The 24,107-nt window shown below is 42.7% G+C and overlaps 1 protein-coding gene across 1 annotated transcript in view; it reads left to right on the top strand.

Moving 5' to 3' along the window:
* Window positions 1-24,107, top strand: part of USH2A (usherin) — a 4,817,015-nt gene that overhangs the window by 3,458,203 nt on the left and 1,334,705 nt on the right. The window contains exon 48 of the mRNA XM_069608572.1: window positions 18,331-18,529. Coding sequence (XP_069464673.1) covers window positions 18,331-18,529 — 199 coding nt within the window. The remainder of the gene's footprint in view (window positions 1-18,330; window positions 18,530-24,107) is intronic.

Raw genomic sequence — 24,107 nt, 5'->3', positions numbered from 1 at the left:
CATATGCGCAATGTGGGGAGGGAGTTTTCAAATGAGAGTTTCTATGGATGCTCTTTGATACCTCACGACGGGCACACCCAAGTTGTTTATTCCACAAGAATGCTGCCTCGTATAGTCCAATTCCTTTTACATTTAAACCTATGCAGAACACAGAGTATTTTCTGAGGGCACACTGTCTAGGTGGTCATCATGGACAGAAACAATGAAGAATGTGCCAAGAAGAAATAATAGGCATGGTACAAAATGCAACCATTGTTGAGGATAGAAGAAGAATTGTTTACCAACAATAGACGGGCAGCAGGAGTGGTGTGCTGTTCAACAGGGGCTTACTGGGGTATTCTGAAGACGTGGTGACATGTGTCAATAAGAAATGTGGCAAAATATGAGTTAACTACATGCCAAAGCTGGCATGGATTGAACTGAACGAAACACCAGCCACAGTTCAAAATCCAGCACCCTTTTTGTTTCAGAGGAAATTACACTGTACTCATAGGAACCAACAATAAAACACTATCCCTGGTCTAACTCGGTGCACAGCAGTGTTAATGTGTGCTGGTTGTGCAGACAATATGCATATTTACACCTCCCACCATCGTGGAACAATGTATGCTCGCTGAGCACCCTACACTCTGCTGTTCTAGTAGTTCCTTATTCTCATCTATCAGTTATGAATGTGCCAGCCCCAGAAACAACTAAGCCCTGACTCAATAAGTGTGTTTGTCGCTCACTAATAGGTTGTTGTCAAAAGAGATCTAATTACCTGTCCAAAGACTCCTTGGAGAAACTAATAGAAATACAGGATCAATCCCAGTTATTCATCAAGACAGAAACAGTTTTTATCTCCCTTTTGATGCCAGGTATCCAGACTCCAGAACTACGTGAGGGTGTGACGTTCATGAAGTAATACTGTGTACCTCGAGTTCAATTATAACAATCACAAGGAGTCATTGCATATCGATTGTATAGACCTGAGAAGAATTGCACCTTTTGTACTGTTCACCTTTGCCTTTGTTTATACACACAGTTTTGAGCAGTTTTTGACATGCCATGTCATGTTAAAATCATGGTGTTTCTGTGTTGTCTCTTTTAACCAAAGCACTTGATTTCTTTTTAAGAAAAACTTACAAGAATAGCCACAAAAATAATAAAGAGGCTACCACAAAACCAATCATAGTTGATGGTTTCTTCACCTCATGATTAGGATTTATCACTAATGCATGGGGTCCCTGGGAAGGTTTAAATAATAAACTGCTTAAAAGTGATTGCAGTATTGAATTAGGGAGGACAGGAACACCCAATGTACACATAGGTATCCAGACTGCAGCCAATGCAAAATCGCTATAGAAAAACGGATGGGAGATGCTCCAGATGGTGAACCAGACTGAGCAGGGCCTTAACTCAATGAAGAGTGAGTTGAGAGTGCTTAGACCTATGACCATCCAGAACAGATATGTTCGGCACCTGCTCAAAGCTATGGAGAGGAGAGTTAGTAAATAATTGGACTTTCCTGCTGCACATACAGACCCCCAAACATTGCTGAAAACAGATCATTCTCCCATGTGATAGGGGCCCTTCGCAATTTGAGGATTGACATGGAGAAGGAAACTGGAGTGAATGCAGATGTTTGGTTTGATGCCATATTTTCAAGGGTCCCATCGTGGTTGGAAATAGCAATACAAATGGTGTTTCCCAATGTAGTATTTTTGTTTATAATTTTTTGTTCCTGTGAAATGATCCTGAGATGCTGCACAAAGACACGCCCAAAGAGTTCCACAATGATGATTTCAATAAGGGCGAGTAAAGCTCCCCCTCTCACAAAGCACAAGTACACCCAGGATTGGCCTCACCAAGGTTCGTTGATCACGTATGGAGCAGGAGGGTGAACATCATGTGACGGTCAACAAATGTATAAGCTTATTGACAAGAACTCACCAATCACCTTTTGGGTTTGGCAGTGATGATGTAGGGGGACCACATGTCTACGGGAATGGGGGCAGTATGGTTGTGGCCAATCAGTTAAGGGACTAAAGGAGGGATTAGCATGTTCTATCGGTAGTAGCCAATGAGGGTGGTGGGATTATGTTGTTATCATTATTATGCAAAGTAAAGCTTCTGCTATAAAAATTGAAAATTCTTGATATAAGGCAAGCTCTGTGTCAGTTTGGTTCTACGGAACCGTCTGAGACCCCTTTGCTTACAATAAACCTTGATTTCCTTGCAAAGAGGTGCAGTGATTATTTTGGTCATTAGGATTGTTTTTTACTCTGCAGGCTTTGGGCTGCTATTCCTTTCAAGCCTTGGTTATCCTTTCAGCCACGGCAACAGGAAATCGTTTGTGCTCTTAACTTGGCCCCTAGCCCACCTCCAAATCCCAAATGTAACATGGTGTTCTCGCCCTCTCCCAATCCCCTCACACCTCTAACCTGATACCATTTCACTGTTATTACACTGGACAATGTCATTTTTCTGCCTTTTCATTTTCGGGTAGCCATGGGTATGCCAGCAGTTATCTCTCACATAACAACTGGTCCAATTCCATCCAGTGGTTTTCGCTGTATGCTGGAGCAAAATTTCTCCTTGAATGGGGACTAGAATGAAACTGTGTGTTCTGTTTTCTCAATAACCTTTTGATTGTATAAGGGATCTATACTATACATTTCCATTCTGGTGGGTGGAGGAGGATGGGTGTTGCTTGCATACAGTTTTGTCTGCAAAATTCCATCCACATTCGTCATATGAGTCAAATTTTATTAGCAATTTGTTGTTTTATTTCCAATGGTATTCAATGTGCAACTTAACTATAGTGCGGCGACCACCTCACTGTAGTATATATTTTTCAATACTGCTTCTTGTTGACGTGCACAATTAACCACATACAATTTAGCACATTTTATTTCTCCAACATAAATGACAAGTTTTGTCATCAGAGAAAATGTTCAAATGACAATGTAGCTGGAGTTTCTCTTACGCAATTGGTAAGTATTGCTGTCAGAGAAAATTGACTTCCTATGCATTAAATTCAATTAGAATTCTAATTTATAGGGTGATCAATGACAGGTGTATGTTTCTGTTGGTTTCTAGTGTTATCATGCCTATGAACTAACAGTCTAATGTGTTGCACTATTAATCTATAGGGTTGGGTTTGTGAAACAATGCTTTCATTTGGAGAGAGCACAATATATCTGTCACGTTTAAAGTGATATGAACATGAAATACAATTATCTGAAGGGATAGAAATATCCGCCCAATCCTGCTTGTCAATTAGAATTCACTTAATACAGGTGTCTTTCTTTTTAGGGTTATGTTATCAGACAGATTTCAATAGCTATTTAAATTGGTATAATTTTCTGGGTATCGAAATTGGCAAAGTAATCTTCCTCTCATCTAACTGGGATGGAATGCATGTACTCAGCATTTCTCTTTTTATTTTTTATCTAACTATGACTTTCAGGGGTCAAAAGTGTAATAATGTACTGCAGATGGTGGATATGTTGAACACCATTCCATGGATCCAGTCTCAATAATACAACTTTGAAAACACTGGATTTAGTTTACTTGGCCACTGTCAGAAGACACGGCGCATTTTGCACTCAAAATGTTATGGCATTCTATTTTAAATCAGTTTCACAGTAGCCTCCCTTATATCCCATTCCATTTAGTGACCTAACGGATAAAGGGGTTCTGAGGACATAAATCTAAGTGCATTTGGGCCTTTACTCTCACTTAAGTTCTGGGTGTGTCTTTTATGACACAGACGTGGGATGGCATCTCACAGCTCTAGCGTGCTCCACTCAATCAGCAATGCTTCCCGATCTCAGTTTAAAAATAATCCTTCTCAGTGAATCGAGTTCTATTTAGGCAAAGTCCAGCTTCTGGTTTCCTCTGCACATAGCCATCATAGGCAGCCCTCATATAATCTCACAGTATTATCCGACTTCAGTACTTATTCGTTTGGGTATGGTTTACCTTCTGTAGAGTTTCCAGAATCCTAGACCTCTCTATTATTTGTGTGGTCTTGGACTTACATAGCAGCTTTATTGTCGCATGCAGTGACATTTGACATAATGTTTGATTGGTTGAGTCTTCTTTAATGTACTTAATTGATTTATATTGCGTACCACTGATCGGGAGGCTTAAGGACACCAAACACACACGCATAACAGAAGAAAGAAAGCATCTGCTAGGCCAGAGGAGACCAAACAAAGCAGATATCAGCATATATAGACCATTGCATAGATGGAAATTAACATTCTAACTAAAGAGGAATGTCTTTAGTTTATTTCTAAAGACAGGTGTAGCAATGTCCTCTCTAAGACTCAAGGAAAGTGAGTTCCATGCAGCTGGGGCTGCAGCGAAAAAAGCTCCCTTCTTGGCCCGCGACAGTCTACAGGCAGGAGTTTTTAGTTGTAAGGAGTTGTTTGATCTCATGTCATGTATATTGGCTTTGAATTCCAATTGTTCCTTCAAGTAAACTGGGGCTGTGCTTCTCAAACACTTGTGAGTAATCAGTATAAGGCGAAAGTAGATTCTATCTTTTATGGGCAACCAATGAAGACTTCTCCTGGCCTCAGAGATATGGTCCCATTTATTAAGATCCATGATAACTCTCACAGCGTTGTTTTGCACCACCTGAAGCTGGTTGATCTCGGCTTTCGGTAGACCAACTAGTAGGCTACTACAATTATCTATTCTGGAGCCCATCATAGTCCTGGCAAGTGTTTCACAGTTCTCTCTGGATATGAATGGGCATGCATGGGTCATTAGCTTAATGTTATATCAGGCTGAAAAAACCAGGCTACTCACTTGTGCCTTCATATTCAGATTGTGGTTGAGACAATCCCCAAGGGTCTTAACTTTACTTTTTGTTTTGATCATACATACATCAATTTGAATCTGGGCATATTCCAGCTCCATCTTGCGAGTTTTTGCTTCTGAGCCCACCAGAATCAACTCAGTTCTTTTGGTGTTCAAATTGAGACCATTGATACACATCCAGCTTTGGATCAGGCTGTATATCCTATTTATGTTAATATGATCTCCATAAAGTAATCAGATATGGGGATGACACATTGTGGGTCATCAGCATAAATTGTTTGAACCCTAAGTCTCTGAGTGCCTCCTCAAGCGATCTAGCTTGTGAGTCAGTCCCGTCTGTCAGCCAGTAGTTAAAATCCCTTAGAAGTAGAGTTCTAATATTGGGTTTTAAAAATGAGAGAAGTAGGTCACAAATTTGATTAGTAAAATCACGCATGAGAGAAGGAGGTCGGTACACAAGAATAATGTTGAAGGTGGGAGAGTATCACAGCCATTCATATTAATGGTGTCAACATACCAAACATCTAGAGTATCTTTATAATAGATAGCAGCAACCCTGCCTCATTTCCCCTCTAGTCTGTCCTCAGAAAAGATACTGTAGCCCTGTGGTATGGCCAGTGCAAGAGATGGCACAAGACTGAGAAGTAGCTAAGCACACCGAGTTCTAATATTGCGAATTACTATTAAGGTTTATGACATTCAATCCTAGCTTTAGGATGTGTTAAGGGTGCAGGGGAGAAATGTATGACTCCGGCATCAAAAGTCAATACATAAATTAGAAACCAACAGTGTCTCCATATATCTAGAGTATCTTTATAGATAACAGCAACCCTGACTCCGTTCCCCTCTAGTCTGTCCTGAGAAAAGATACTGTAGCTCTATGGTATGGCCAGTGCAAGGGACAGGCCAGCTGCCGTGTGACTCCAAGTCTCAGTAAGAGCACAAAGATCTATATCCTGAGAGACTATAAATGTGAATACTTCCAACACATGTTTAAGAGAAGCGTGTGTTAAGCAGTAGGCATTTTAGACTAAGGCTAGCTCTGCTGATATCTCAATTATGTACGGGAATTGCTGGTTCGCAAGGAGCAGTTGTGTGCTGAATTATCCCAACTTCTTTTCCTATTCCTTGGGTATAATATGTTGTTTTTATCTGTGTGTCCTTATCATTAACTATGATGTCAATATTGTCTCCTGTATCTTGAAGGATTGGAGACTTGTTACCAACAAGCATTTCAGAGGCTTGGTCAGAGTTTACAGTTACCTCTCCGTCCATGTTAGCTTTATTAATCTGTGTTAGGCTATCTCTATTTGAAAGGAGGTCACATGCTTTACTCAGACAGGAGCAAGCCTGAGTTACCTTATTTGCCAAATGCAGGGATCTTAGCTTAGAATCAGCTTTTGCTTTCTGAATCATTGCATAAATAGATGCAGCGCTCATGTTTACTTACTTAGGAACGGTCAGAAAAACACTGATGGTACCGGAGCACAACAGACCGCCACAGACCAGCTTGTTTCGTTCGTGCCGGCGCATTCATACCTGGTTTGCAAATTTGTAGTTCTACAATACCGCTGGGAAATGTAGTTTTCCCAGCTAAGGTGCTCATGCAGAGCTCTGGCTCTGATTCAAGCCGCCACCCTATATATGCAAGTACTTTAGCTTAAAAAGCTCTTTAGCCCAGCAGGATAAGTATATAAAGCCCACAAATAGTAATACAAACAATTGACAGAATTAAAAAGCAGCACTGGGATAAAACCTTAAAATGCAACCGAAAATTCGATTCTGTCTTAAAATGCTACCTTAAAATACAGTTCTGTTAAAAAACTGTCTCAAATGAAGTACAACAAACAATCTATACAATTCTCATTGGATCCTTTCAGGAGTCGATACTCCCAGTGAAACCACCCTGTTATTGGCTAGCTCCAACATATTTATCCATGTGACAATGGGAGGTTATGTCCAGATTTGGATCGAAAACCGTTTTTCATCCATAATGTTTCATAGGATCATATCCTGTTATGGATTTTCAGAATTGCCAAAGAAACTTGGATCCAGGCACATCCAACATATCCCAGTAGCATGAAAGATGAAAATGTTATTGAAATATGAGAATGTATTAATTATTGATATATATTAGTAAGTCATGTTTATACTCATACTTTGGGGCATGCTCCTCCGAGTTCTGATTTGTCTTAGCTTTCTCAGGTGACCTACATTTTGCAAAGTTATAAGTGAGCTGGCCTTGTCACGAGGCAACAAGGGGAGCCTGACACTGACCACTTACTTTAGTGCCTGCATGATTCAGGCAGTACGTTGTCTCACACTGTGCTCTACATGTTGATGCTCGCCAGACTGTTTCTTCTTGTTTTAGACCATCTACCCAAGAAGAGCTGGTGAAAACTGGAAACCTGTCAAAGAGTGTTCACTGCAATGGTTTCTCTGCAACCAAATCACTCTGCAGCAACTGTAACCTTTCAGCCAGTAGACCACCAGAGACTAATCAGAAGTGGCACTGACCCCAATACTAAGTGGACTTACAACACAAATACCAATGATTGCCCCCCAATATGAACTGAAACTTGTGGACTTCAGGACCACCATTGATTACCTACAACGGCTGACACAAATAAAATGTGGAGACTTAGCCCTTTTTATGGATTTTCTGTCACCCACACACATACACACCCAGCTGGTTAAATACATAAAGGGATTGGCAAGGGAGAGCTGACCGATCCCAGCAGGAGAAGGGGGATCCAAGCAGGAGACTGGAAACAGGAAGTGTGGACTATCAGGGCGGGGTCAGCAGTGGACTGGAGTGGGGCCAAGAGACCAGCAGGAGGAAGAAAGGACAGATGGAGTGTGGAGGCCATAGTCTGAGAAGATTAGGTATTGTTGTAGTGATTGCAAGTGTACTGCAGGGAGCGTGTCTGTGTAGCAAATGAAGTCAGTTTAAAATAGGATAAGTCTGTGTATTGAGTGGGTGAGTAAAAGACGCTTGGTGCTGTACGAAGTGGGTAGAGTGATAGGAGTAGAAGTGTAGCAGTAATAGTGTGAGAAGAGGAGTTGTAGTCATGTGGCAGTAGCAGTAGTATTGTCAGTGGGAGGAGGAGTAGTTGCCTTGATTCTAAGTAGTAGAGGTGGAAGGGTGGTGTAGTTATATAAGGGGTATATGAGCAGTTAGAGAGGAGTAAGAAAAGTAGTGGTAAGATCAAAGAGGGAGGCACGGAGTTGGAGGAGGAGTGTGTGACAATGGAGGAAAGCTCAGAGAGGAAAAGTGGTGGGAGTAAGTTGAATAGGGAGGGTATGGTGAGTGTGTGCGTGAAAGAACCAATTTGTACCCCAATGAGTACACCCACCTTAATGTGTTAATCAGATGAACAGTGAAAGGCCTGGCTTCAGCAGATGGACCCAACAGGTTTGTATTCCAACAGCAGGTCTGACCTCAGGTTACCCTGTGAGAGACTTGACTGAGATAAACCCCAACAAAAATATAATTATTTGCGTTTGACCATCTGTAACATAAGTGAATCCAATGTATCCCATTTATAATATTTTAAAGTGAAATCTTATCTTCATGGTGCTTTTTAAAAGCACACAGTTGGTAATTTCAGCTGCATTGCAACAGTGTCTATAAGATAGCATTATATAGAGAGAACACAACATTCTATCACACACGTTTTATGTAATTTGTGCAATCTGGCTCTGCAATGAAACATTGTTTACACAGTTTATTTGGGTGGCACACATTCTGAATGAGATGCACATTACAGAAAACAAAAGTGCATATACAATGTAATTATTGTTTACCCAATAACATTAGACATCTGGTGCAACAGGCTGTGCTTTTAAATATGTGTCCTTTTCACATCGGCCTCCATGTTACTTTTTGGTCGTTTTTTGCAAGATAGCAATTAACAGTTTATGCACAATATATAATGTGGCTGTGAAAGACCTGTTTTCGTGACAATTTAACATTGGCAGGATGGCAAGTCATGCACCTCTGGTTTTGCTTACTAAAATGGGTTTCATTTACATTCACTATTTTGACATATGTAACAGGGAACAAGAACCTGAACCAAAACCCCTCTGGAGCAGAATCCTTACATTTATTGAACATTCTGTTAAAAAAAAAGGAGTGAAAGGTGTCTCAGACGGTTTATAATTGTAGTAATAAGATGCTGGCTGTTTTAGCATAAAGCAGCTCGAACACAAGGAAATTATGTCTACGATTTACCAAATGTCTGCAGCATGTGCTCGAGGCCACTACGACTCACAACACATGCAATCAAACCTCTCTGTGACAGTAATTGGTGAAAACAAGCCATTGAATGACCACTGACAATTAAAAAAGTGCATCCTTCCTCTCCAACATCTTTTTCTCTATCTGTGGTGTCCCCCAGGGATCTAACCTCTCTCACTGGCTGTTCAACCAATACCTGGCACTCCGTGCCCACCGCATCGCCGCTCTCTGCCCCCACTTTCAGTGCTATGTGGATGATACCCAGCTCATTTTCAGGCTACCCGCGGCCCCCTCCTCTCCTTCCCTCGTCTCTGACTGTCTGCCATCCAGGAATGCTGTGCCGCCAACGACCTCTGCCTTAATGCCAGTAATACTGAGATTCTATTCATCGGCACACCCACTCTCTCCTTCCCTGCAGCTCTCTGGCCGGCCTCTCTTGGCCCTCCTCCCACTCCCACCTGCAATGCTAAAAACCTCGGGGTCATCTTCGACTCTGCGCTCTCCTTCTCCCCTCACATCTCTGACATCTCTAAGAAGTCACACTACCAGCTGCACCACCTTAGAGGTATTCTTCCTTTCCTCTCCTTCCCCCAGAAGCTCACTGTCTCCAGAGCCCTGGTCGTCTCCAAGCTACTGTAACAGCCTCTATCTAAATCTTCCTGCCTCCACTCTCCGCCCTGTGCAACTTATCCATAACAGGACTGCGAGACTTGTCCTTGGCCTCGAGCCCAGGGATCGTATTTCTCCAGGACTGAAATCTCTGCACTGGCTCCCAGTGGCTGCGAGGATTAAATTAAAAACCCTCTGCATTGTACACAATGCCTTCTGGGGTCTGGGGCCACAATACCTTCAACTCTCTCTTCCTAAATATCTTCCTTCTCGAGCTCTTCGCTCATCTGCCTCCAACTCCCTCAGAGTCAGTCGCTTCTCCAAGCAATGAGTTGGTGGCAGATCACTCTCTTCGGCAGGGGCCTCTCTCTGGAACAGCCTTCCTGCCTCCCTGAAACTCGAGGAGAACCATCTCCGGTTCCGGAAACACCTCAAAACCTTCCTCTTTGCTTCTGCTTTATCTCCTCCCCTCCCTTGCTGAATTCCTGACTGAAATTGAACTGGTTATCTGGCCACCCTTTTCTGATCTCTGGCCCAGGCCCTGTCAACTGCCCACCTGCACTGCCTCCCTGGCAACCCCTGCACTTGGGGACTGTTTTTACTGTATACCTTCAATCCCCCTTCCAGCACTTATCTCTGCACTTCCTTGCACTTGCCACCAGCTGGCTGTTTTATGTGTTTTATTTATCTTTATTCCACTTCCAATGTACTGCACTTTCCCCTCTCCCTTCCCCCTGCGCACTTTTCCTTTCCCCACTTCCCATGCACTTGCGCGATCTGAATGACACCTGGCCTAGTAGGATCGTTGTCTGTCCTCCCTTTGTTCCCCCCTATGCCTCGTCGCACCTTGAAACACTTGTGTATAGGCGCGTTTTAAATGCCATATCATATCATATCATATCATATCATATCATTCCTAGAATGAAAACTGGAGTGAATGGATTACAACCGGCAATCCCCATCACAGAGTGATATGATTCCCTAAAATTCTGGTAGTTACCACAAAAGTGCAATCTGCTATGCCCTGGTACTTAAAATGCTCCTACCGATTAGCAACTGCTGCTTTGTAAAGTTTGTGGTATGTGTTGTTACCTTACGCACATGGAATGGTAGGTATGGTATGGTATTGTTTATTTATAAAGCACCTATGCACACACAGGCAAGTGTTTCAAAGCACTCTAGAGTCTGGACATGATTTGGTTTCAGCGGGTTTCGTGGCCGCGCAATTTACACATGTTTTGTCAGTTGTATTTTACTGAAGGTGGAAACACTTTCCACTAGTGAATCCAATGTGCTGCAGAAAAAGCGGAATAATATATGTTCGGCTCATGGTATCTTCACAACTGGTTGCAATCACCAGCGGTGTTTACCATTGGAGGCCATCCCATAATACATGTGGTACTACCTAATACTGATACCACCAGTAACACCACCAATCCCCTACCATTTGCAGGTTAAAGGCAATTGCAAGCAGGAATGTGTCTTCAACAACCCACTGTGTATTAAGACTTAACTTGCAGATTAATTGGTGATCTAACATGTTACTGCTGGCTCCTTATTACAGAACATTGCAACCATGCAAGTCCATGTTTGCATGGTGTGATCACTAGAGTACGAATTACCCTCGTGCTACAAGTTCACTCTTTCAAAGCATTTTTGCATCAGGGCAACACTGGTGATAATACTAATACCACTCGGTATTAGCACTATGGCAAACATTGTCCTGGTCCAAAAATGCGTTCAAATAACAAGTTTTTTTGTTTGCAGTAGGGCTGTTTGGGAACCATGTTGGTTCATGATTCGAATTTTATATACATTAATCAATTTTGGTCTGAGATCAATGAAGGGAGAAACACTGTGTTAAATGTTACTGCCTATCATATAGAAAATCAGGAAACTATAACTCTAACGCAAATGTTATACATGAAGCAAAGATTCAGTTTTATAAGGATATGTTTATCTTAATTAGTACCCGGCTAGGGGGGTGTGGCAGCCTCCCAGCCAATGGGGATGCTCAGAATGTGGGCATTACCACATGAAAATCCTGCTGCCTGAGCCTCCCCACTGCCGGCGGCTGCCATCTCTAGTTGCCAGATAATCAGGTAAGGCTTGTTCCCCACCCCTGTCCCCCGAATTCCCTACCTGCCTTCCTACCCCCACTACCTTTTTATTTCCATTCCGACAGCAGACGCACTGGGAACACTTCAGTCCCCAGCGTGTTGTGGGATGTTTTTACCCATGCATCCAAGCCCTACAATAAAACTGTGCAGTACTGGCATGGAAAACATCATGATGGCCAGAACTCCCCAGAGAGTGCACAGGGAAAACATGAAGAATAGGCTGCCACACATTTTTGCCTATGTTGTGAGCACAGGAGGGCACTGCCTAAAACCACCATTGGGCTACGCACACAGTAGCCTGAAACCATTGGGAATGGCAATGCTGATTGCCAAAAGCAACCCAGAACTGTGGGGAATTCATTTTCTTAATCCCAAAAATGGTTGCATTACCAGTACTCACCACTACCAGAAAGCCAGCGTTTTAAAACCACCAGACTTTTGTGTAAAACTGAACAAATGAAACAAAACCAGACCAAGGAAAGACTTTCTAAGAGGTGGATACAATGTAAAACTATATTCTGAAATGACTTGAAGGGAGTAATTATTTAATGTATAGGTAAAAATTGTCAGTTTGATTTGAATGTAGAAAACTGGGAACAAAAAGTGACATTTAGCTGAAACCTGGCTTAATGAAACTGAATTCTGCCTGACAACTACCCCCGACAGGAGTTGAAACTGGATGCTCAGCCACTCTGTCCCTGGCCAAAAGGAGTTAACACCTCTCTGATTAGATTAGGGGTGGAGCAGCTGGGGACTGTTGAACAAAGGCCTGTCCTGGACTCAGGCAAATGTTATATTGGGGGCGTCGTAAAATAGCTTCCTCTTGGGAGAAACTGGGGGGCAGCTGTGCCTCTGTGAACAAGCTGGCTTGGGGGAAGTGGATAAGCCAGTTATTCCACCATGTGATGTGGGAAGCCACACCCCTTTTTGACCAGAGCATAATTTTAAAAAGATAGATAACTCATAGTGCGGACTTGTCAGAATTATATAAGTAATATCATTATTTTTGTGATTTTTCTGTGAACATTTTGAGAGGCGTTAGGACCCTGTGGTGTATTCTGGGGGGTTGCTAGCGGAAAATAGGGTCTCACTCCAAATGTCTGCATGTTAAAAATCTGACACTTCACCAATTAATGTCCATACTCCTTGCGCACATGTGTGTAATTTTGGGTAAATGTCCGATATTGCAAAGCCAGTTAAAAAGCGCAAAATGTTGTCATTTTTGAATGCAAGCCCCCAGGAAGATCAGAGGTGGACAAGCATGGACCATAAGGAATATATAATGTGCACATGTAATTTCAACAAATTGTATATCTGGGAAAGATGTATTTGAATCAAATATAGATTTGTGGCCAAACTGACCAGGGGAGGATCCTCTGACCCATAAACAGACCTTATCATGATGACAATCCATTTCCTTCCCCCAATCATGGGAGAGGGGAGAATTGGGCCAATGACAAGTAGAGAGGGGCAGGCTTAGCTAGGCCCAGGCACACACCCATTTTCAAAACACATAAAAAGAGACTGCTGGGACAGGTAGATACATTCAATTCCATTTGCTGCGGAGCATGCTGACCGACGACTTCACATCCAGAGATCCAGATTTCAAATCCATCAATCTCCAAAGACCAGAACTTTACTTCAGAACTTAAAGCAAGGGCCTAGACCCACAAACTGAGAACTCTTCTCAGCAGGCCTCAGCATCCTTAAAATCATTTGCAAACTATTCCACAGCCGGGCGAGCTGTTTGAATTCTTTTGCCAAGAACAATTGCCAGAGACCAGACCAGAGATCAAGAGTGACCCAGACCGCTGTGAGCAGAACCAGAGAGCTGACGCAGATCACTGTGAAGTGCGAGACCAGAACCGGAGTCCAGTCCAAAACCTGACCAGATCCGTGGCGAGGCCTATTTCAAATTTATATTGTGAGTACCTAGCAGAACTGTGCAGAACCAATCTCTTAGTTAAAATAATCTAATCCAAACTATTTTAACCTAAGTAGAACAGCCTCCTAGAAATCGTGTCATCTGTCATTTGTAAAGCTGCACAACTGTCACCTGTCAATTCTGCAGCTGCAAGCTGTCACCTGTCATTTTGAGTTTTACTTTAAATCCGAAAATCTACCTTTATTAAATCGTCCGTATCTCTTGAACCGTTTTGGGCTAGGAACGAAATTCAACTTTCATCTGAAAGCTTATAATCTAGGCTTTCCAACGAACCTAGAACCGACTTATACTTTTGCCGCAATCACGATTCACGCACTCACGAATTTACCGCGATTTGCGATTTTGGCTCAATTTCTCCACTTGTCAAAATAGCAGCTCCGTTCTTTCTTTTGTTAAAATCCGTTGCAACTTGGTAATAACTCATAGAGCATTGCTAAAGTGAGCCTGAACTAATACCAACACGCATCTTCCACTCACCCTGAATCTCTAGAGGGAATTAAAATCAGTTAGCACATTTTCCCATCCATTGCCATCACATTTAAAAAGCATTTTGGGCCTGTGTTTCAAACTCCTACCTGTTTCCTCTAAGATTGCTGGGGGGGGGACTGAATTTTGTATTGTATTTGATTGCATTCCTGAGAACTGTGTGCTCCTCTTTCCATCTCCTTCCATTTCTTACATTGCATAGGGGAGGGGGGTGAATTGCCAGAGAAAAAGTGATTATCTTATCTTTTGCTAAAATCATATCAAGTATTTCTGTACTGCATTTTATTCCTCATTGCTTTTCCCTTGAAATCATAAAAGTATTTTTGCTACTTTATCCATCCTATACTAACTCCTCATTGGTTGTGAAGAAGTGTGCTAGTGCCAGATTACCCATTGTTGATCAACATCATATGTCTAAGTGTACTATCATATATTAATTTATTATAAAGTGTGATATATTGTTTAATTTTTCAAATACACCTTTTAATTTGCAAAACAAACCTACTTCTTGGCTCAGTGGGGTCAGAGGGATTCTAAGAGGGGGGGGGGAGGTTATACAAGGGTTGTCATCCAGAATACTGAACTGGACATAAAAATACATCAATAAGGGTTTTCCTCAGCGTCCCAGACTAGGCATTGACTTAGCTGTAGTGTTGATTGAATATCGCTTACAGTGTCCGCTCCCGATCTGCGACAGTATGTATGTAGTCCCTTCTCCCTGTTGCATGGAGATCATTTTTTTGTTTATTTTTTTTTCCAACTTACTTCAATGCCGCCAAGGAAAGGGAGAAGGGCCATGGCGGACATTTTTTTTGTTTAATATGCCACTATGGAAAGAGAAAACAAACTTAATTTTCAGTACGTTGGCTGCAAAAAGCAACATGTCTCGCAGCAAGGAGAAAAAAAAACATTCGTACCCCAGTCTAATGGACCAGGGTACTAATGGCAATACAGTAATTTCCCCGGGGTCTTCATTAAGGCCGAGCTTGTGGCTCGCAGTCTCTGGGCTTAGTGCTAAAATAATAGACTGTTTTTATGCATTTAGCAGCTGCATATTTGGGGGAAGTGATCTGTTTTTTTGAAGTCCTTATAGAAATAATACTTGTTTTAATTCCTATCCTATTGGTATATATAATGTATCCATGAAATGTCATTGGATATTTTATTATTTGTAACTATGGAATTCTATTTATAGGTAGACATAAAAAAATACTAAAAAAATACATAAAAATGTCTATTTACTGTATTTTATAGTGGTAAATGTTATAATGAAACATATGACACTTTTTCTTTTTTTTTAAAGTAGGGCGGTTTTTGCCATAATGGTAACACCAAGCAAACGTGCACTTGCTCAGGTGCAAATTTCCTATGGCACAGACACAGGTATCTGGCATGTCAGATGTAAAGATGAACATCTCCTACTCTGAGGATTATTTAGTAGTGTCCATTTATAAGACACGGGTAAAGAAGATCCCATCTCCTACCGCCCCAGTGCTGTTCTCAATGTCTCAAGTGAAGTCACTAATGGCCCAACTCAGTAGCTGAGCTGGAGAAGTTAAAATTCCTCTCACTGGCTTTTCTAGGGTGGGCTCTAGTATCCTCACTCAGTAGGTGATGCGGTTACATTCCTCTTGGAAGTTCACAGAACCAACATTCCGGCAACTGCTATACATGTGATTTTCAATTCTGCTTTGATGATGGAGACAAAAGAACTTAGCTACAGTGCCAGCTGATTTTGCATGCAGATCAAGGAGTGCTGGGTAGTTTTGGGATTGTAAGTCGCACCACAGTATAAGCTCAAAGGCAGTATAAGAATGGACATATACACACCTGCTGTCACTTTAGCAGTCGCTTATACTTGGTATCATGCTCGAATCCAGGAGTTCAAGTGTTCCCTGGTGAGATGCTCAGAATTCAGTAAGAGAGGAATGCAGTATATTTGTCTTCTGTATTGGAAACCAGGGTTCTTGCCTTTACTGATAGAGACCTGGCCTCATAATTCATGCTGGAATGTAAACCATTGCAACAAAATATCACTTGGGAGTTGTGCACACGAAGTGCAAGTGATACATTTGGTTTGCTGTCCCTCAACTCGGCTTCCAGTGCACTTCTTTAAGCTGGTTGCCTCCAACCTACATGCATCACCTTTTCTATCTTCTGGAACATTGTAACATCTTCAGCCCCCCCCTCTCTCAAGGGTCTTTCCTTGATCCCCCTATATCTGCAACGTTTGGCTTTCCAGATGTTGTGGACTTCAACAGCCACCTGCCTTAGCCAGCATAGTCAATGATAAGGGATTATTGGAGTCCTAGTCTACCACACCGTGTGAGTTGCAGGTTGCAGATCCTTGCCCTAAGTGTGTTTGATAGATAAAAACAAGGGAAACTGGATGATGTTGAAAGCAAAGGCCTATGGGATAACAACAATATGTAGATCTATGAAGCCTGTGTTTCCAAACATGTGTTTTACTTGATGTAAAGTGGAGTGGCAGAAATGTCTACCTACTTAATCAGATTCTTCTCATGCAGTTTATTAAGATATCATGCCCTTTTAATAGTAAGACATACCAAAAACCAGAACACTTTTCCAAAAAACACATAAACCAAATCAAATAAATAGAAATGCGAAGGTCCAACGTTTCTTTTGGTACATGACAATAAACAGATTATGTACATATCATCATGAAGTAACCGAATTCTTTGGAAAAACATAGGTAATGTGTCGAAGAAACACGCACAACGAAGAGCACACATCCACAATCATCCTTTGTTATTCATTATATTACGTGTTCAGTGATATTGGAAGCCAAACACGTTTGTGTTTCCATGTGGATGTGGGAGCCTTGGAAAAACCCAAAGCAGCACACACCAAACTCTTACAAAAACTGTCTGATATTTAGAAATACTCTTACCTCATAATTGAGGAATGGCAAGGAGAGTTGTGAAAAAGTGATAGTGCTTATAACCTACAAACGTTGGGCACAGGACCTGAGTGACAATGGATGGTCATTAATCTAGCGGTGTATCTCCTCATCAAGGTCAATAAGCCTCACCTGTGCATAAACTCACCTACTGAAGGTAGGTGACAATAGCAGCGCAGCCTCCCTTTTCTTATCTCTAATGGACTGCTGGGGTAAAGTGAATACAATGTTGTACAAAATCTATTTGGGGAATTAAATAATGAAAGAGGAGTGGTAATGGGTGATTGAAGTAGACCAATAAAGCAACGGAATAGCTATTAAATGTGCTGATAACTTACCAATATCTTTTGGTGGAAAAACATTTCTCCCCGAGATTGGAGATAGCCATGGTGCTATTTGCTCCATGGCTGCCCCCAATACTGGGTCCGGCACTGGTCTGGTTGAATGGGGATTTACCGGGACATTCCGACCTGTGCGGACCCGGTAAAACCCCATTCAACCAACCATTCCCCATTCCCATTTGAGCCTCCATAGGCCTCTATGGGAATGGGGAAGGCGCTAATAACGGGCCCGTGAATAGCAGGCCTGCTATTAGCACCTTGGTCCCTTAGCGGGACCCGTAAAGGATGTGTGGTCAGACCACACGTCCTTTACGGTTCCTACTAAGGGACCTCGGAATTGGGTGGCAAGGGATTACCGGCACCGGTCTCCTTACCTTCTTGGTTTTGTGTGTGTGTTCATTTTATGAAAGGCAAATGCCATTCGTCCTGCGCAATTTGGGTGGTTATGCAAGGCCAATTTAATGAAATGTGCATATTTCATCTTGATATGCTAATTGCTGGTGACATCACATCCCATTGCTTTTGTGGATGATTTCCCCACTTTATTTTTTTGGACTTGACTCCTGCATGCTTAGTTATGAAAAGTAACTAAAATGCACGTAAATTGCCTGCAGTTCTAAGTCAGATATAGAAAACTGATATTCACAAATAAAACACCTTAACATTAACAACGTTGTGTATGTATCAGAGTGTTTTATTTAAAGAAATAGGTTGCAATTTTACAGGTACTCCAAGGTACAATAGCATGCCTGCCGCAAAGGACATCTTGTAAATCTTTTAAAAATAACTCAATCTGTCCTGTGCCCCTTATTTTCAGGCTTTGCTCTGAACCAATGTCGGTTCTCTCCTCACAGGTCTGTACAGATTAATTGGGCATCACCGGGAAACCCAAATGGCATCCTACTTGGGTATGATCTTCTGCGAAAAGCATTGCATCCATGTGCCCCCTTGGAACACCAAAGAAGTCTGAGGTCTGGTGCCCAGTGCTCATACATTGAATGCAAAATACAGGAAGACATCTGTAGTGACCAGTGCTTTGAACCAGTCTATAAGGTACAGTACATGTTTGGGAAGTGTGGTCAAGTGTTTGTGATGTGGTGTGTCAAAGTAAAAAAAGAAGCGACATGAAACTGCACACTCATCATTGTTATGTGATAATTGCATAGTTCCATGCCGCCATTGTTATGCCCTCAAAGTGCTTCAGGTTGTCTGTGAGTTTGATATGCTACTGTGAGCATACATGATAAACTACGAATTGCACAGCAGGAGAGGTACATGACATGGTATTATGCATTCATGACTGCATGAAAATTATAATATTTGGTAGATTGTCTAGTATTGTAGCCATATATTTAGCATTTTATCAGCCTCATATTAGTTGGGACAGAGCAGGAAATGGAGATGTAAATGCAAGGAGTATATTTACACCTCCATTTCCTGCTGTGCCCCATATTGAATTGAATTGATATTTTATTTATATAGCGCTCATAAACAAGTGTTTTAGAGCGCAACCTGGCAAAGGGAGGGGAACAGGGGAGAACAAAAACAACAATCTTACTAGGCCAAGTGACATTAAGAGCGTGCAAGTGCATGGGGATGGGAAAAAGGGGGGAGGAAGTGCATGGAAGGGGGAGAAGTGGAAAGTGCGGAACAGAGGAGAGAACAGAATAAACAATAATAATTAAACATAAATAAATATGGTGATAAACAGTGGTAGTACAGCCAGAAAGTGGCAAAGTGCAGGGTTAGCCAGATGGGTGTATCTGATAAGTGCAGAAGAAAAGAGAGTGGGGGACTGTATGGGTAGAGATGCAGACCCCAGTGCAGGGGATGGCCCAGAGGCAGTGCAGGAGGGAGGCAGGGCAAGCAGGTACCTGGGCCCGAAGAACAGGGGGCCAGGTAGTGTCGTGTTGGCTCAGATTGTTGTGTGATTGGCTATTGCAGTGAATATTTCGTTTCTAGCATGATGCACAAATTGAGTGTGGATCTCTAACATTGAGCCGCTGCACTTAAATATAGCGTTAGCGTCATGTAAATACGTGACTATCGCTAGAGCAACTGCTGGCAGCTGATGGCTCTGCACTACTTTTAATGCATATTTCATGCACATTCACATGTGTTACACGTTGCATGCCAAACTGTACATTACAAAGTATCGACATACAGTTGCAAGAAAATCAGAAGACATCTGCCTGAATATAAGGGAGTGCAATTTAAAAAAAAAACACTGGGTCTTGTAGAGCTGATATGTTTTAGGCTACGCCACATTTTTCTCTACTAGCTTTCCATACCTCATGACCCTCGTCCTCGATGTGATCTTGAGATCTAGAAGACAAAATATGGAGCTATCCTAATCAAGGTATCATCTCTACAAGACAGTGTTTTCAATGTTTTTATTTGTTCGCTTATCTGGAAAAAAGCAACCACATCCACTGTTTATTTCTCGTTTATGGTATCCCTACTTTTATTTGAAGTTCAGGGACCTAGTTGAAAAAGAGAATGGGCCTCATTATAAAACCAGCAGGCTGCCGCTAAACTTCTGAAAATGTCCGGTGCCCGCAAATGGGCAATTACCAGGGCATTCCAGCCCCGCCGGGCCGGTATTTGCCATTCTGCGGCACTGGAAAAAACATGCTCCCCGTTCTCATTCAGCCCCATAGGGCCGAATGGGAACGGGGAGGTCGGATGCACCGTTTATAACGGTGCCGGTGCATCCGACATGCTGTGCTCATGGGTGCCGCTCAGCCCGCCAGGGTGGGCAGAAAGGCACCCACGAGCACAACTCGTAGTTTGATGGTCCGGGAACTACGGACCCGGCAAGTTTACCGGTACTGTAGTTCCTGGACCGGCAAACTTATAATGAGGCCCATTGTGTTAATCCTTAGTACATTTATCTTATGATAATAGCCCCCTGACAACTACTATTCGTAATCATTAAGAAAGGAGTAATGGTCCAGGAGCTAAGCTATTGAGTTTGGAAACGGGAGAGCTGGGAGCCAACTTACAAAAGCCTTCCCCTGCAAGTAAAAAAGTTAATCTCGCATCTTGTCCTCCGATTCCCTGACATGAAAAAACGATGTATTTGTAGAGCACGCATTCACCCCCGGAGGGGCATCTTGGATACAAATCCCTGATTCCGAAAGGCGATTTTCAGGCTGGGGCAGGGGTCGGAGGGGGGATGGTTAGGCTTGGGGGAAGGGGACACTGGCTGCGGCCACAAGGGGTCTTCATCCAGCAACAGCATGCATACCCAACACTTAGGTGTGCATTGTCTCCCTTAACTAATAATTGTATGTGAAAACCTAAAGCTTCATGCAGCTAAGCCATTGTGATAATATGGAATGTAAATATTAAACAGTGTAAACATATTTATAAAAAACAACATATACTGTACCATCTAATACTGTCTCAATTACAGACCACACTTAATCGCATCTTAGGTCTGCACTTACCCGTGCACCTGCCACGAGCTAGCCACACTTTTATTTATTGTCTTTATCTATTTTACTGTTATCCCATGTACCACACTGCCCCCTCCCCTTTCCCCCCGCACTTTGCCCCCTTCCCCCATCCACTGCACTTGCGCGATCTCAATGTCACCTGGCCTAGTAGGATCGTTGTCTCTGTCTTCCCTCTGTTTCCCCTCCCTTGCTGTGTTGCGCCTTGAAACACTTGTGTATAGGCACATTATAAATGCCATATCATAACATATATCATATCAAAGAATCTCCCCTTTCCCCCCGCACTTTGCCCCCTTCCCCCATCCACTGCACTTGCGCGATCTCAATGTCACCTGGCCTAGTAGGATCGTTGTCTCTGTCTTCCCTCTGTTTCCCCTCCCTTGCTGTGTTGCGCCTTGAAACACTTGTGTATAGGCACATTATAAATGCCATATCATAACATATATCATATCAAAGAATCTGTAGCACAGTCTCAATCTAGGCCCTACACAACACACTGGTTTAAGTACAGAACTTCATATTCGAGATGCTCCTGCTGAAAGACCTCTAACATGCATGGCCACTTCTTGGAGCTACGTTTGTGTAATATTATATACTTAAGATAGATTGTATTACGAAATAGCACAGTGAGATTCAGAGAAGGGTATTGAGCATCCTACCTTGTTTAATTGCACTAATGGGCAGCACAGCCATTCTGACACGTATGTTTAGGGCATTGAGAATAATCACCACCGGCATCGCGGCCCTGACTCCGGTGTCGCACACCCACCCTTCTTCCACGTGATGATGATGATGAGTAGGTGCAAAATGAGCTATCTTGTTTTGGCAGAATTTCTCTAGAAGTATGGTCATTTGCAGATTAATGTCTATATTAGCTGCAGTTTAGGGTCTGGATCAATAGCGCAGTCAGACAGCCGGAGTCTGCAAATGGTTTTTATTGACAAATGATGTTGAAAACTCCTAGTTGATGGGATGAATTCATGTAATGAAATAAAGTTCCAATTTCTCAACAACAACAGAACATGGAGTGCATTCGTAGAACTCACTGTCCGGTGAGGCAGTAATTATGAGCATGAATTATCTTAAGCCTTAAAATGAAATATCAATTATTCTGCCTTCCACAGATTGAAATCTGCACAATGTCGTAAAGAGAATGTACTCCGCTGCCCCTAGTTTTCCATTGATTCATTCATGTTGCATGTGCAATTATTGAGTTACAGTATGGTAAGGGCGCAGGGGGAGTGCAGTGCCCAGGCACTTTATAATGTTGACGAGCCCATCTCTTATTTGCGCACTGGAAGTAGTAGCTGTCACAAGAAAAGCAGGATGGTTTGCTTATAACTAGAGTAGAGATGTGATCAAGTGTCGAAGTTGTACACCTGGGTTGTATTCTGTGTTATGCATTCTATGCAAAATTTTGATGATTCTGGCCAAATTGCCTTCCCAGCCCTTCCCATTGAAAATATGTTTACAGTAAAACATACTGTGCGGTTTATTATAGTGTCAAAAATAAAGCCTTGCTGTTTTAGCACAGTTTCTATCATTTAGTGTTCTAAATAAATTGGCTAGTGACCCTAGCTAGCAAGGATCTGAAATGACAGTGGGCCTCATTATAAGTTTGCCGGTCCAGTAACAACGGTACCGGTAAGCTTGCTGGTACCGCTGTTACCGGACTGGCAAACTATGAGTTCTGCTCGCGGGTGCCTTCCCGCCCGCCAGGTCTGACCTGGCGGGCGTACCGGCACCCACGAGCAGAACATTTCGGATGCACCGGCACCATTCAAGAATGGTGCCGGTGCATCCGACCTCCCATTCCCATTCAGCCCTGTGGGGCCATGGGGCTAAAATGGGAATGGGGTGCATTTTATTCTGGCGCCTGTTTATGGGCAATTACCCAGTGCGGCGGGCCGTAATGACCCAGTAATTGTCCATTCGCGGCTGCCGGAAATATTCGCAAGTTTGGTGGCAGCCTGCCACTTTTACCGGCAAGGCTACCGCCAAACATGCTATCCCTAACCCAAACCCCATTTCTGCCACTGCCAGCATAACGCTCTTCACCATCATCCAACTGCAGCCCCTCCTTTTAGGCCTAGGCCCTGCACATTTGAGGAATACACAATCAATCGTTAATCTTTCCTGCTCCTCTTTTCATCGTAAAGACCCCAGTGAAGCTTTACAGCATCAATCTGATACCGAAGTCCTGCTGCCACCTCAAAACCTGATGAGCTGGGGCCATTGGGAGCGTAGTGGGGGGAATCTTTTTTTATTGTGAGAGAAGAGTTTGGAGCTTGTGGGGACAGCAAGGAAGACCGCTGAGCGAAGGAATCAGGGTTTCTGACCTCTGCTTCAACCACCTGACAAACACCTTTACCTGCCCTCCAAGGATAAAAGTCCCAGGCGGCCCCTCATTGTCTTACAGATCCATTTGCAGCAATGGCACCAATAGTTTCTGAAAGGCGCTATACTAGACCACTTGCATTTTTTATGTCACATTTCAAAAACATGTTACTACACACTCTCTCCATCAATAGCTTGTGTTTGGGATCGCTTCTCACAGGGAGCTCATAGAATCTGGTTCAAAACATTGTTCCTGACCCCAAAGGAGCTCATTAAAAGCCATGTCCCTCACTTAAAAGAAAGGGGTTACCGAGAAATATTTGAATCCAAAATGATAGAGGGAGAAAAAAACGGAAGTTATTTTTTTTTTTAAATAACTTTTCGTTTGGTCTTCCACAGACATTTTGGACCACCCGCTCTCCCGCCACCGTCTTACTTACCTTTCGGTGGCATACACTGAAGTATTTTACTACACACTTTCTCCATCAATAGCTTGTGTTTGGGATCCCTTCTCACAGGGAGCTCATAGTATCTGGTTCAAAACATTGTTCCTGACCCCAAAGGATTTCATTAAGAGCTATGCCCCTCACTTAAAAGAAAGGGTTACCGAGAAATATTCGAATCCAAAATGACAGAGGGAGAAAAAAACGAAAGTTCTTTTTTTGAAAATAACTTTTCGTTTTGTCTCCCACAGACATTTTGGACCACCCGCTCTCCCGCCACCGTCTTACTTACCTTCAGGTGGCATACACCAAAGTATGCTGCCGCCTCTGTAAACGTTCTGCGATGCCGGTTCTCTTCACGCACATGGAAGAGAAACAGCACTGCAGGGT

This window comes from Ambystoma mexicanum, chromosome 4q, assembly GCF_040938575.1.
Source record: "Ambystoma mexicanum isolate Mex_15411 chromosome 4q, UKY_AmexF1_1, whole genome shotgun sequence".
NCBI lineage: Eukaryota > Metazoa > Chordata > Amphibia > Caudata > Ambystomatidae > Ambystoma > Ambystoma mexicanum.
Note: the sequence above shows the minus strand (reverse complement) of the source record. Positions and strands in the feature narration are given on the sequence as shown.